This window comes from Patagioenas fasciata, chromosome 7 (assembly GCF_037038585.1).
Source record: "Patagioenas fasciata isolate bPatFas1 chromosome 7, bPatFas1.hap1, whole genome shotgun sequence".
Classification (NCBI taxonomy): Eukaryota; Metazoa; Chordata; class Aves; order Columbiformes; family Columbidae; genus Patagioenas; species Patagioenas fasciata.
Window position 1 is genome coordinate 33,747,687 of NC_092526.1, and position 12,892 is coordinate 33,760,578.

General features: G+C 42.3%; 1 protein-coding gene across 5 annotated transcripts in view; it reads left to right on the top strand.

Moving 5' to 3' along the window:
• UBE2F (ubiquitin conjugating enzyme E2 F (putative)) overlaps positions 1-12,742 on the top strand; it is an 83,505-nt gene extending 70,763 nt beyond the window's left edge. For 4 of the 5 annotated variants that reach the window (XM_071811291.1, XM_071811290.1, XM_071811288.1 and 1 more), the window contains 2 exons: positions 10,996-11,075; positions 11,365-12,742. In XM_071811291.1, coding sequence (XP_071667392.1) covers positions 10,996-11,075; positions 11,365-11,467 — 183 coding nt within the window. In that variant the 3' untranslated portion in view covers positions 11,468-12,742. The remainder of the gene's footprint in view (positions 1-10,995; positions 11,076-11,364) is intronic. The other variant, XM_065841331.2, reaches the window with a different exon arrangement.
• The last annotated feature ends 150 nt before the right edge of the window (positions 12,743-12,892 follow it).

The following is a 12,892-nucleotide window of genomic DNA, read 5'->3' on the forward strand; positions in this document are numbered from 1 at the left end:
TTTACTTGCACTTGTCTTTTTCCTCTTCTGTATTTAGCCACATTTGAACTAATTAGTAATCAGACTGCTGTATACATTAATTTTTAGGGTATTTTTGCACGAGTCTCATTTTTTTGTTTTCCATACTGCTGACTCTTACTCCAACAATTGTAAGACATATAGTTAGTAAGATTGCTTTAAAAGTAATTGAGGTCAAGGCTTTGAAGCTACTGCTTTTTTATCTTGCATTATTAATTCTCGAGGTTTACAGAAAGAGTGGCATTGTAAAACCTATTTTATAATTGTATACCGTGTAATACGAGCTGCTCTGCTTGCTTGCGATCTGCTATCCTTTTCATGATGTCTGAATGTCTCATTGGATTACCTCTTACCATTTTCAGTTGTTTTCAGTTTGCCTATAAACTGGATTTTCCTTTTCTATTGCCACTCTTCCACATGATCTGATGCTGGGTCGTGGCAAGAAATTATGGTGAAAAAGAGAGTTTCCAAGAGTTTGCTGGGGCTATGAAAGAGAATAGTTTGAGATTATACCCATATAAGCAGTAAGAAGATAATGTTATTGAAACTTACAAGTGTCAAAAACGTTTTGCCAAATGTGGTGGTTGCTACAGTAATTAAGGAAATCCCTTGGTCTTGTTTCCTGATGGTTCGGTTGAGGTAGGTCAGGAGATTTCAGGACAGCTCTTCGAACAGTTCTTGCTATGGAATGAACCAATTAATCATTTCAGAAGAAATGCATAAACACATGGGTAAGCTGTAACTTGACCTCTTTACTACCTTTCTCTCTTGTTTGCTATTTTGTTTTTTCTTGGTGTCTTTGTATTTTACCAGGGATCTCAGCTGGTTGTCCCAGAGCTTGTAGCACTGATACATCATACTTGAAAGTCTGAGTAATTGCTTTGCAGGGTCATCATTACTCATGATCTTTGTGAGACTTGCAGCGTTTGAGACTGGAGCACCAACCTCACCTTTCTTTTCAGGGCTACCCTTTGTGCTGCAAACATGCAGCAGATTTCTCCAGCCAGGACGGCCATCTGCATTCCTTTGACCCATTCTGTGTGCGTTTTTTCCCATTGCTCTTCCAAAGAGACTCGTAAAGAGCTACCATGATACATCTATGCCTCCAGGAACTCCTCAGGCTTTTTTGCGATCTGGGTCCAAGAATTTAAGATGCACATTTCAGTGCTGGACTTTGTCAGCACCTCGGTTGATGCAGTTGGCTCTTAGCTCAAGGAAGGGCAGGCAACAGAAAGGCTGACAAGGGGAGGCATGCCCAGATCTTGTTCTCGTAGTGTTTGCTTCAAGCTGGTTTTGTCAGGCCCTCATTTTTTTAGGTTGTTTGCATTGTAGAATATTTGAGTCAATGTATTGCTTAAATTAGTGTAGTCTCATCCTTGCTGTGCTTACTAACTCCTGTTTGAGCTTATTTTGGGCTGGGATCTGCCTTTGTCCATTGTCTAGTATGAGGTTTTCCACTTAAACTCATTCCCTTGTTTAAATTGATAGCCCTGCACCAGCCCTTGACATACCGACATCTGTCTTCCTAATAGGAAGTAGCTGATTCTAAACATTTTCAAGAACACTGCTTTTTATTTCTAACGGTACAAAACTCTGGTTTGATGGAAGTGTGAGGGGTTTTTTAACCTTCTTCAAGTAAAATAAGAAACTCGCATTTATTCCTGGATGCTGAATCGAGTATCTGTTCCCTGATTTCTTCTAAAAGGGGTTACGAAACATTGAAGAATTGTTCTAATTAAATGCACCCACAAAGTGTGTCTGAGGAATTGAAGTATGTATTCACCTTTGGCCACACAAACCTGTCATCTCTCTGTAGGCAAACTTTTTTTTCCCGTGTTTATAATGAATCCTAAAGTATTTGTAGCTGATGCAGAACACGCAGCCTCGCTTTCCTGACGTACACCGCTGCCACTCGGACGTCAGCTGCTCCACGCACCAATCGGGTTTCGTGCCAATGATGGGGATGTGTGCATGTCGCTGTGACACCTGAAGACATCGGCAATGCAGTGACAACGTGCACATCATTGCCTTTGCCTTCCCCAGCCCTCCGGATTTGTAGCATGAGGGTAGAAATCAGAGTGAGAGCCTCGGTATCTACAGTGTCCTGAAATTCTCTTCAAGCCATTTGTTTGAGGCCACGGGTCTCCAGCCAGTACGAGTGCCTGTGGATGCCATGTTTGTGGTTTAGGAGTTTGTAAGTGGCAGAAGGAGCTTCTCAAGGGAAGAACTTGTTCTGCGGCTTTAGGGGCTAACCGTAGGTTTTCAAGGTTTTACCACACCGGAAAAGAATTTAGGCCCAAAAGGCTTTCAGACTTGATGTGGGTTTTTTTTGGAAGCTGTTTAATTTTTGTTGTGGATTTTTATTACTCTTTGATTATAGCTTAACTGTCTTATTAAGAACAACAGTACCATCCCAATCCAAAAACATATTTTCATAAGAATTTGCCCTGTGAGTCATCGCATTTATTTATCTCCGTATTTATTGCAGTAAATCCTTCACTTCCTCTGCACACCCAACCACCCTGTTTGGTGTTTGTTGTCCTTGCTGAAATTGTGGCAGCCACAACAGAATACATATTTTGTTTTTCTGCAACATTCTTGCATTTAGAGAACTGCACTGGGGTTTTTCTTGGATTGCCTCCCCATTTTATGTTCTGGGTCTGTGTCACAGCCTTTGAAGCCTTTTCCCAGTGAATGTAAAGTACATTAAACAGCATGTGCAAATGAGCAACAGCACAGCTGCTAATTGTGCTAACAGATGTAAATAGGAAAAACATTACTTTTGTAATGCTGAAAGTATTTATAGAAACCATTATCCATCTTTCATAACACTTTGATTATGGATGGAGCCTCTTTCAGGTTCAGCAAAGTTGATTAAGCTTTTGCAGATGGTTTGACTTGCTGAGATAATGATAGAAATGTGGAAGAAATGCAGATTTTTAAAGCTTTTGTTTTACATGCTTTAAGCAAATAAGTGACTTAAAAGGAAAGCTTTTGCTTTACATTCTTTAGAAAAATACATGGCTTTAGAACAGAAACATACAGGAGGGTTGTTGAATGCAAACAAGAGGTCTGGCCACTTTGAGGTGAATTCACCATGTGCCTCACCTGCCCGGTCAGGTTTGTTTGAACATCGTTTGACTTAAGTAATGTATGACTTGCAAAAACCCTCTTGCCAGAGCCAGGCAGCTTCGATTTCCTCTGCAGAAATGCTCTTCCTTCCTGCCTTGTAATTCATCCGTTAAGACCTCAGATCCCGAGGACACATCCTCTCTTGGGAATGAGCGGCATCCTCACGGGTGGAAGTGCGTTTGCAGCACAGGGCAGGTTAACGTCAGTGTAACTGAGATGATTCAGGTAATTTTCTTGAAGGACTCTCTCTATAGCCCTTTCTGACAACTGTTATTGACAAGACAGTGTGCCTGGCACCAGACTGGGCCTGACTCCAGCAGCATCGGAGGAGCAGGGAGACAAGCACCTGACATCAGGCACTATGTGACCAAGAAACCTCCATCCTCCCTGCTTTAATCTCCTGGAAGGTTTTCGTTGTTTTCAGCAACCTGGGCGAACTCGTACGTGGTCATAAGAAAATCGATTGATCACAGTCAGGGCAAAACCTGCGTTATTTGGCACTGCAGAGGACTCAAAAAAGCTTCCACAATCTGCCTCCAGCCAAGCTGCTCCATAAGCCAAAGGGCAGATTTGGCAAGAGTGTCAGGACCCGCATTGCGTTTGATCCAGGGAACGGTTTTCTTTGGGAAGGTGCTTTGCTCCCTTCAGCTGACTCGGTTCCCTTGCCTTTGCACAAACGGGATTTAGATGTAATTATCCCTGACTACCCTGGTGGCTTTCACACCTGCCTCCTTATCCGTAGCCCTTTCCTCTGCCAGTAACTTCAGAGAGGGCTTTTGCTCCTTTATCTTTGTTTAACTGGCAAACAGCGCAAAGTCTGTGCAAGCGCGAGGGAAGTGGTTCCTACTTAGGATCTGAAAATCTGGAACGAATGGATGTGGAACAAATGGACGTGCTGCTTCGCGGTCAGTGTGCTAATGCTTCTCTCTGTCTTTGCAACACATCTTCGACTGGCCCTGGAGCAGTGTCCTGGCAGGCAGGTCGCTATTTTTCACAACAATTTTGTCACCAGCCTATACATGCAGATTTTTTTTCAAAAGAAGGTCCAAAACATAGTGTTTCTCTTCTTCCCCACAATGCTGCTTTTTTTCCAAATAGTTGAAGTAAAAACAGCAGTTGTGTTCTTTGGTTTGGGTTTGGTTGTTTTCCCCTGCAGTAAAAATTCCACCATATTTTGCCCTTAGGACCTAGCTATCAAAGAGATCTACTAAAGCGTTTTCTCATCATTCTGCAAAATCAGAATTACCCGATGTGTAGAAACAATGTTTAAAATTTGAAGTAGCGAACACGGGCTGTGAAGAATGATGACTGTACCTGCTAGGAGCCTATGGGAGATATCTGTGTATGGGTTCACTCCCTACACTTCCTTTTCTTTACAGAACTGAAATTTAATTACAGAGCTTGGAAAATTCTTCAAATGGTGTAGAGGGTGAGCTAAATAAAACAGTGACAGGGAAATGATAGCAAGGCAGGAACATGAATTGGAAAAACACCTCATACTTGAGATTTTTGTATTACTCAAAGGTTTCATTGAGCTCCTTTTTAAATGGGAGTGGGTGTGTGGGGGTTGAGGGGCGTGAATACTCATTATTTTCTGCAAGATAGAAAAGAAAGAAAGAAAAGGTCGCTTTAAATAAAATTCATAGGGCTAATGAGTAAATCTACCTAGTTATTATACTCTCCTCCTAAAGCTTTGGTTGGAGCCAAGTAATGTCATGTTACTGGTGCTCCAAAGACCCCTTTACTAAACTGCACTTTAAGTAAAACTACAAGTAAGGTCCTGACAGAAACGGTTTGGAATTTGTCCTTGGTGATAAATTTCAGATTAAAATAATGTTCTCTTAAAGTAGTGCTTTCTCATTATAATTATTTCATTACTTTCATTAACACAAAGGAGGGAAGGGCAGGAGCACCTGCATATTTTTGTGATTTTTTTTTTTTTGTCCCCATTTGAATTTTACAGAATTGTACATCTAAATGGTGTGGAGCTGGTCACAGTGTCTGAGTTGTTGTAGTCATGGTTGAGGGACAGATGCAGTAAACTGCTTTTTTTCCTGCCGAGACTGGCCAGCGTGGTCCTCAGCCTTGTGAGCAAACCCCCAGAGAGGGGGACAGTCTCGAGTCTCTGATGTACTTGAGGGCAGGAACTCATGTCAATATTGTGAGTAGGAAGAAGAAAACTTTTGCCAAATGGTGCAGTATGTGAAGTGCTACCAGTAGTCAGTACATTAAGGATAATGAGCTAAATCTGCTACTTTTATTATATATATATGTATATGTGTGTATGTGTGTGTGCGTAATTTTTACATATACATTTGGGTTTATTTATTTATTTATTTATTTATTTATTAAGATTCCTGAGGTAAAGTTTCCATTACAACTTTTCCAAACTTCTCTGGTAGCTATCACAGACAAGTGTTGTGTTTGCTTTGGATAACTGAGCAGATCTTCTTTCTTTTTCAAATTAAAAGCTTAGTAAATAGATAAGTAGTTAGTGGAACTCGGTGCAGTATAAATTGTCTCCTGTCTGAGGTGCCAAATCAGGTGACACGCCGGTTTTCAAAAAAGTACCTGGTTGTTGAGTTTGTGCTTTGCTATGCTTCTACAAATTGTAGACTGTGATTCTCTTCTGAGGTCTTGGGGTGGCTGTTTTTTCCTTCTGTTTCCGTGATAGTCTACGTATCCTCTCCCAATTGCTCCTCAAAGATTCATAATTTATAATAAATTACCACTCTGGCCACTGGGTTCGCTCATGCCCTCAGTGTAAAATACCTTGTGTCGTCTTCTTTTTTTAGCCTGCCATATTTTTTTAGTGTCATTTCAGTGTGGCATATTTTTATGATGAGCAGCTCATCAGTGGAGACTAGAGTTGTTTTAATATTACATCAATCAGTATTTTTTTTTACCTAAAGCTAATTAGATAAGGATTTGCTTTTTAATATTTTCTTGTTGCAAATCACTGCACATATCATGCTGTCTGGTAAGAATGTAGAGTACGAATGAAAATTGTGAAATCAGTAAATGGGTTGAAATTTATATCTTTGGCCAGAGTTCTTTCTAGTATACATATATAATTTTATCTACTTAAAGGTTAAACTTCCTTGTATAAACAAAACTTCTTTGTTTAAGTACCAAAGTACACCCAGGAGAAGCTCAGTGGGATGTATGTTTTAACTTTATGGTCTGTGCCATAATCCAGTTTTCATCTAATGATATTGTAAAATATGTCATGACTTATATTCCATACTCTTCATCCACTGATGAATTTTGGATTTCCCTTTGACTGATTGTGTCCACATGGTTTTCATCAAATGAAGCAGTGATTTGGCCAGCATTACTCATGCAACAAATACATCCTGCAGGGCTCCTGCCATACCGCTCTTTTCTCCCTCTCACCTCCCTGCAGCTCAGGGCAAAGCTGCTTTGAGTCTGCTCCAAAATTGTCTGAACTCTCCTGTTTTAGATGGTTTCTTCTCACACATATGTTTGAGAACTGAGCTGGACTTCCACCAGGGCTTTGCTTATCCAGGGTGAGGACTGGACAGGACAGGGACCTGCACAGGCACACACTATAGGAGTGGCCTGTGGGGCAGGGAGATGAGGCCATCGGTCCCCATGGAGCTGCGTCCGACTGGAGCTGGCAGAGGACCTGTTGTGCTCTTTTGAGGTATGCTCAGTTATGATGTTTTGTTTTGTTTACATTTTGATAAGTTTCCTATTCCCAGCTGATCATCGTATGCCTGGTACTGCTCCCAGATACAAACCCAAGCCTCGTTCCTCCCCAGCACATCTCCAGAGAACCCAAGGGCGGCTTTATCCACCTCTTACTCCATATATCTTTTATCTTGAAATTTGTGAAGGAAATACTGTACAGTGAGGTTGATGAAGGACATGTGACAGTAGTTAAAAATTAGATTTTCCCTTTGAAAAGCTCCTCCAGATGGCATTTCCAGCACTCACTGATGGCAGATCAGGGCTTAATGGCTGGTTGAGTCATTTCTGATGACGTTCCCTGTGTTACAGCATCAGTACTTCTGTAGTAAAACGTCAGCCCTCTCCCTCTTCATCAGTCTTGGTGTGACAACTCTGATGACATGGAAGACTGCTTCAGCGTAGAGGCAGGCAGCTGTGCCTCTGGGCCAACTAGCAGTGGGACGTCACCCAGGCCCAGAGGGACATGGCAGAAGCCCCAGTGGGCAACACAACCACTAGATGAGTGTTCGGGCAGACGCATAAATGGTCATTGACATCAACTGCTTTGATGATGGGGGATTTGCAGCAGCAAACCTCCACACTCTTCTCCCTCTCATCATCACAACCACGGAATATTATGTGCTTTTTCTCATCAGTGTCTGTTTTGGCAACAAAGGATTGTTGGAGCTCAGGGCACTAATGCAGACTTGAGCTCGGGTACATTTCCTTGGAGTGTCCCGCAGAAAAAAATCAGAGAAAGAAGCTCTGGCTTTGCTTTGTTAGTAAGAGTAGATGTTTAGCACAACCTGCCTTCTATCCCATCTTTCTAGCAGTCCTACAGTTAGGATCTTTCCTTGAACAGAAGTTAGGAGGGGGCAACAGGCACTGCTTTGTGTGGCAGCGAGGACCAGGGCAGGTGTGGACTGCAGGGCCACGGGTGCTTGCACACACAGCATCCCCTGTCAGGTGAACAACATGTCTTCAGCTACGCTCCCCATGAAACTTGTCCTTCTTTCCCTTAGCATTCCTAGCAGGGTGTTGTACGTGCCTCTTTATTATGCAGAATATGTGCTGCTCTGATTAATTCTTTTTCCTCTGATTATTCAGTACTACACCTAAGCAGATGTGCACATAGAAAAATGGCCCCTGTTAATCAGGAACTGTTGCGCCATATGGCATGTCAAGATGGAATATTACAGCTATGGGATGAGACCCTCCTGTTCAGCAACCAGGTTTGCATGCGGCGAGTACTGTGTTAACATATTCTTGCCAATGCTGTCAGTTCCTTCATCTGGTGAGGCAGCCTAAGTGACAGCGTGGATTTCTGGAGCCTTCCTTCTTTGTTGAGGTCCTGCTTCTGTTAAGTTGGTGCTGAGGGCCTGTCTTCTAATGCGAAAACCTTGTAAAAATATGGGCGAAAAAGTGGAGGATACTCTGACCTGCTTGTACTGCACTGCTCTTAGATATCATATTATAGATACAGCAAAGATACAGTTGGCACTATTTCATGTCCAGTGGTATTTCTTGGCCCAGTTTCTTTTAGTAACTTGTCTCTTGGAGAATCACAAGAGTAGGAAAGTCCAAACAGCTTCATGTATCAGGTGCAGTGTCGTGACCGACGTCCTCACACGTTGTGAGTGCCCAAGAACAGGCTGACAGTAAGTGTTGCTGCTGCTTGTGGTCAGTCTATAATACTGACAATATCCACCATAACTGGTAAATGGAAGGTTTGCAGCATCATTACGAGTAATTTTTCTAGTTTGCATCTGTGTAGGCCATGACCCATCAGAGCTGAAAAAAATTTGAAAGGTCTTTGTGTGATATTTTAACATACTCAAGCTACCTAGAGATTCTTCTAGCCTGAGGCAGCCTGAGATCTGGGAAGCACATAGGCGTGTTGTTTTTAAATAGTTAGTCAGAAACACTTTAACATGATACTCGGGTATCGTAACTATCGTCAAAGGACGACAGTTGCCTGGCATCTGAAATCTTTTGAAAAATGAAGACAGCATTAATCCTGTAGCGTTAGTTTCTTAGCACACTTAACGTATGGTTGCATGTGCGTGGAAACTAGTGTGTTTGCAGCAAAGTTAAAAGTCACTACACAGAATATTGCCTTTAGCAGGTGCCATATTGTACCAAAGTAGCTGCTTCTTTCTCCTAAGAAGTGCAGGCAACCCGTGTCTAAGGAGGAAAGGGATTTGGTTTCTGGGAACTGGTTTCTGTTGGCAGTCTGTCCTTGCAGGACACACCTGGGCTCCCGCTACCCCATGCTGAGGTGTCAAGCGTCTTACTCTGATTTCCTTTAATGGATGCTTGTATTTCATGGTCTCTGCTTTTATTTCTCCCAAAGCACAGATTGTACCTCTCTTGAGAAGAGCCATTAGCGGTGGGTGTTTTTTCCCTAAAGTGCATTTGCGCTTTTGCTTCCACATCTATGATATTTTTTGCCTTAAACCACTTTTCAAACTTATTTGAGATTCAGAGCACTTTGCATACAGTTCACAGAAATCTCTGTGATGCATTTTATCAATTAGAAAATGAAATCACAGACAGTGTTGCTGGTGGATTGTAGTTCTTTGATCCTTTGACTGGGGACTTTAAGCATGAGAGAACCTTTATCCTTTCTCTGGTAGAAAAACTCACCAGCAGAAAACCAAACCATTGTAAAGGGAGCTGATCAGGAAGTATTTGACGTGTGGTGTTGGGGCCAAGGAAGTATTGATGCATTCCAAGGCTAGCTATAGCAAAAAGGCTGTATTACTGCTTTTTTTCTGGTGTGATGTGATATCTAGCAAAAATTTTAGTTGCAGTGTATAGCTAAATGCTGCTCTAGACATGAGGGAAATCCAGTTTTTTGAAAAAAGGGGACCTGATATAGACAAGATAGAAATAGGCAAATTTAGCTGAGGGGATGGACTTTTTGGCTTTAGTGTTTTCTGTTTCCATTTTAAGTATTTTCAAGTTTCAGAACAGGTTATTGCATGCCCCTGAAAGGGAAGACAGCTCTCTGTATTTTCCAAATAAGTTTCACAGTTAAAAGTGACCGCTTGCTACTTTTCAGACCTTTTAGCTATATTAGTACAAAGTCACAGTGCATATTGCAGTGCTCTGCTGTTAACAAAAAAGTCAAAAAGACTCGATTTTCAAGTCCTTGAACGATGCATGGCCATTATTTACATGGGGCATTGAGCTGCCGCTTTATCTGTAAACTTCTTTTTATCGCGCTCTTTGCCGAGTGGACTGTACCAGAACACTCAGAGTGCATTTGAAGGGCATCATTTAATGTACCAGCAATCCTGGAGCTGCTCTCTTGGACAAGGTGCGTTGTTTAAAGCAGGAGCGTCCCTTGCTGCGATACCTCAGGTCACGGCAGCGAGATGTGTGCCTTTGCCTGGTAAAAGCGGAGCCCTGGCTTGGTGAGCAGAGGATTTCAGTGCTTCCATGGCCCCTGCTCTCTGGGCAGCTCCACTGCACCAGGACGCTGCGTTCAAAACCTCTTCAGCTGTTCTGTGCATTGGTTTTTTTTATTTTTTAGCAGACATGAGAACATTAATTTCCCAGGTTTTCCTGCTTGATATTCTAACCAGCACACAAAACAGGGAGGTGGAAATCAAGCAAGAAGCACTTTGCTGTGAATCCCCCACTTGAATCTGGAGCACAGGCCCCTTGGTGTGTTTGTGTTGAACATATTAAATAACAGACTGTAAGCGCATTAGGCAAGGTTCAGACTCAGAATAACATTACAGGAATGTAGCATCTGTCTGACATCCTGGCTTGGGCAAGGATCTAATGAGGAGAGTGTGTCAGAATTTCTCTTGCTCGGCATCCCTGTGTTTTGTAAAGGTAAGCTATTGGAAATGTGTGCTCTTCCACGGGTATAGAGGTTATAGAATAGTCCTGCAGGTTTTCTGTGCAGGGCGTAGGTGTGCATGTGTTCCCTCTGAACCACTTCAACAAACCAAGTGACTCGGGTGATAGTAAATGACAAAAAAAAAAAAAAAAGGCAGTGATTGATTTAGCTTCATTTCGTGCTAGCTGCAACATTGTGCAGTTACCGGGGGAGGCCACAATGAGCATTTGGGACAGAGCTGACTTTGGCCACGCAGCTTTTGTAACAGTTCCTGCCGTAGCTTTGCCTCTTTTATCCAGTCAGGACAGGACAACTTCCCTTCCTTCTCTGAAACCGTGGCCAGGTCTTCGCTGTGGCACCAGCACCGGCAACCTGCCAGGTGGGCTCTGTTTGCACCTTCCTCCATAGCCGATTGTGGCAAACTCTGTTCAGTCCCCAGAGGAGATCCCTGGCGGGGCACACATCTGCTTGCAAGGACTCGAGCCGTCACCTCGGTTCTCACACACCAGGTTGGAAAACGTGTCCTGTGTCTCGAGGAGAGCATTGGGCCTTGGGCTTGATGGAAATTTGACCCTACGGGTGCTCATTTGGGAACCCACCACCACTGTAGTCCTACCCGAGTCCCTCTCTGACATGCTCGGGGTAATTCTGGCTGTGCTTTCCCCTAGGAGGACTTTCGGAATAAAGTTGAAGACTACATTAAGCGCTATGCAAGATGATGAAGGGAGATGGATGGCAGGACCATGGCTTCCACACGACAGTTGTCCTTAACTTCAACAACAACCACAACAATAAAACCAGCCCGGATTGTACTAGTCCTGTGTCCATGTTGTACTGAAGAAGAAAACTAACTTCATACCTTGTCCATGTTAAAAGGAGAGTTCAGCATAAATACAGCAAGAAAAATGTGTATGTTGGTTGAAAAAAGTTGTTTGCTTACTTTAAAAAATGTTTACTCTTCTGAACCGTACTGTATATCCTGTTGATGAGATATGCTTGATAAGTTAAAAGAAATCACTATTGAAATTGTAAGTACACTTTTTTTTTAACTCTTGCCTAGTTTGGAGGGGGGGAAGGAAAAAAGAAAAGGTGGTGTGTTTTTGGAGCACTTCAAGTTGGCAATAAAATGGTCTCCCATGAACCAAATGACAATACTGTTGCCTTTGATGAGCAGAAATAATATGAGCTTTTTCCAGTAGTCAGTCACCTGAGGCTTAGAGCTTGCCAGAATGCAAGTGCTAAATCAAATTCTACTTCTGGTATTGCAATTCTTGATGATATTTAATGTAAGTATATTTCTGTCACACGTTTGAAATTTTTACATTGTTATTTTCAGCTCCTATTTGGGCTAACAGTATTTTTTTGTTTCTATTCGTTGTGTGAAGTAGTTAAAAGAAATACAGGCTAATCTGTAATTTAAATAAATGTGTAGTATTAGTAAATTTATTATATATATATATATTATATATATATATTTCTGTGAAAATGTAATGAAAGGGAGATTTTTTTTTTAAGAAATCTGCCTTTGGCTTTCCAATCTGGATGTGGTGAGGGAGCATCAGTGTTTGATCGGATGAAAGTAAATTCAAGCACCATTACCTGGAAAACACCTAATTGTGTTCTTCAAACTTCTGCACTGAAAGTGAATGACTAATAATGCAGCTGAGACTAATACCACACTGCACCCTCTTTTAAACACTTGTGTGCACCTGCTTTTTGGTAATTTGAAAGGATATGATGCTGTAATTGCCTTTTCTGTAAGTAGCTGTATATACCACATAGTATGTGCGAGCAGAGACCCTGCAGAAGAGTTGCATGAACCTCAGGAATCACTTCAGAGCAAACGCCGTGAGAATTCTGCTGCCTGCCGTGTGCCGGCGCTCCCCGCTGGTCCCCTCGCTGCTGGGGCAGTGATGTGGCCTCAGAGACCGAAACGCTCCTGGCGTCACGCACAGGAGGAGCAATGGAACCTACTCAAGCTTTTATAAATAGATAAAACATAGAAATAAATGTCTGTGTGGTTTCATACGGAGCAAGTGTGTAAGACTCAGGCGTTGACTGTTGTTTTGTTGTTTGTTTTTTTAATTTCCTCCCCCTCCCAATGATTACGCTTCATTCTTTCCTCTGCAGGCACTGAAGAAAACCAGCATTGCCTCCATCATTAGCGTGGCAGAGTTGGGTTGTAAATTTTAAGCA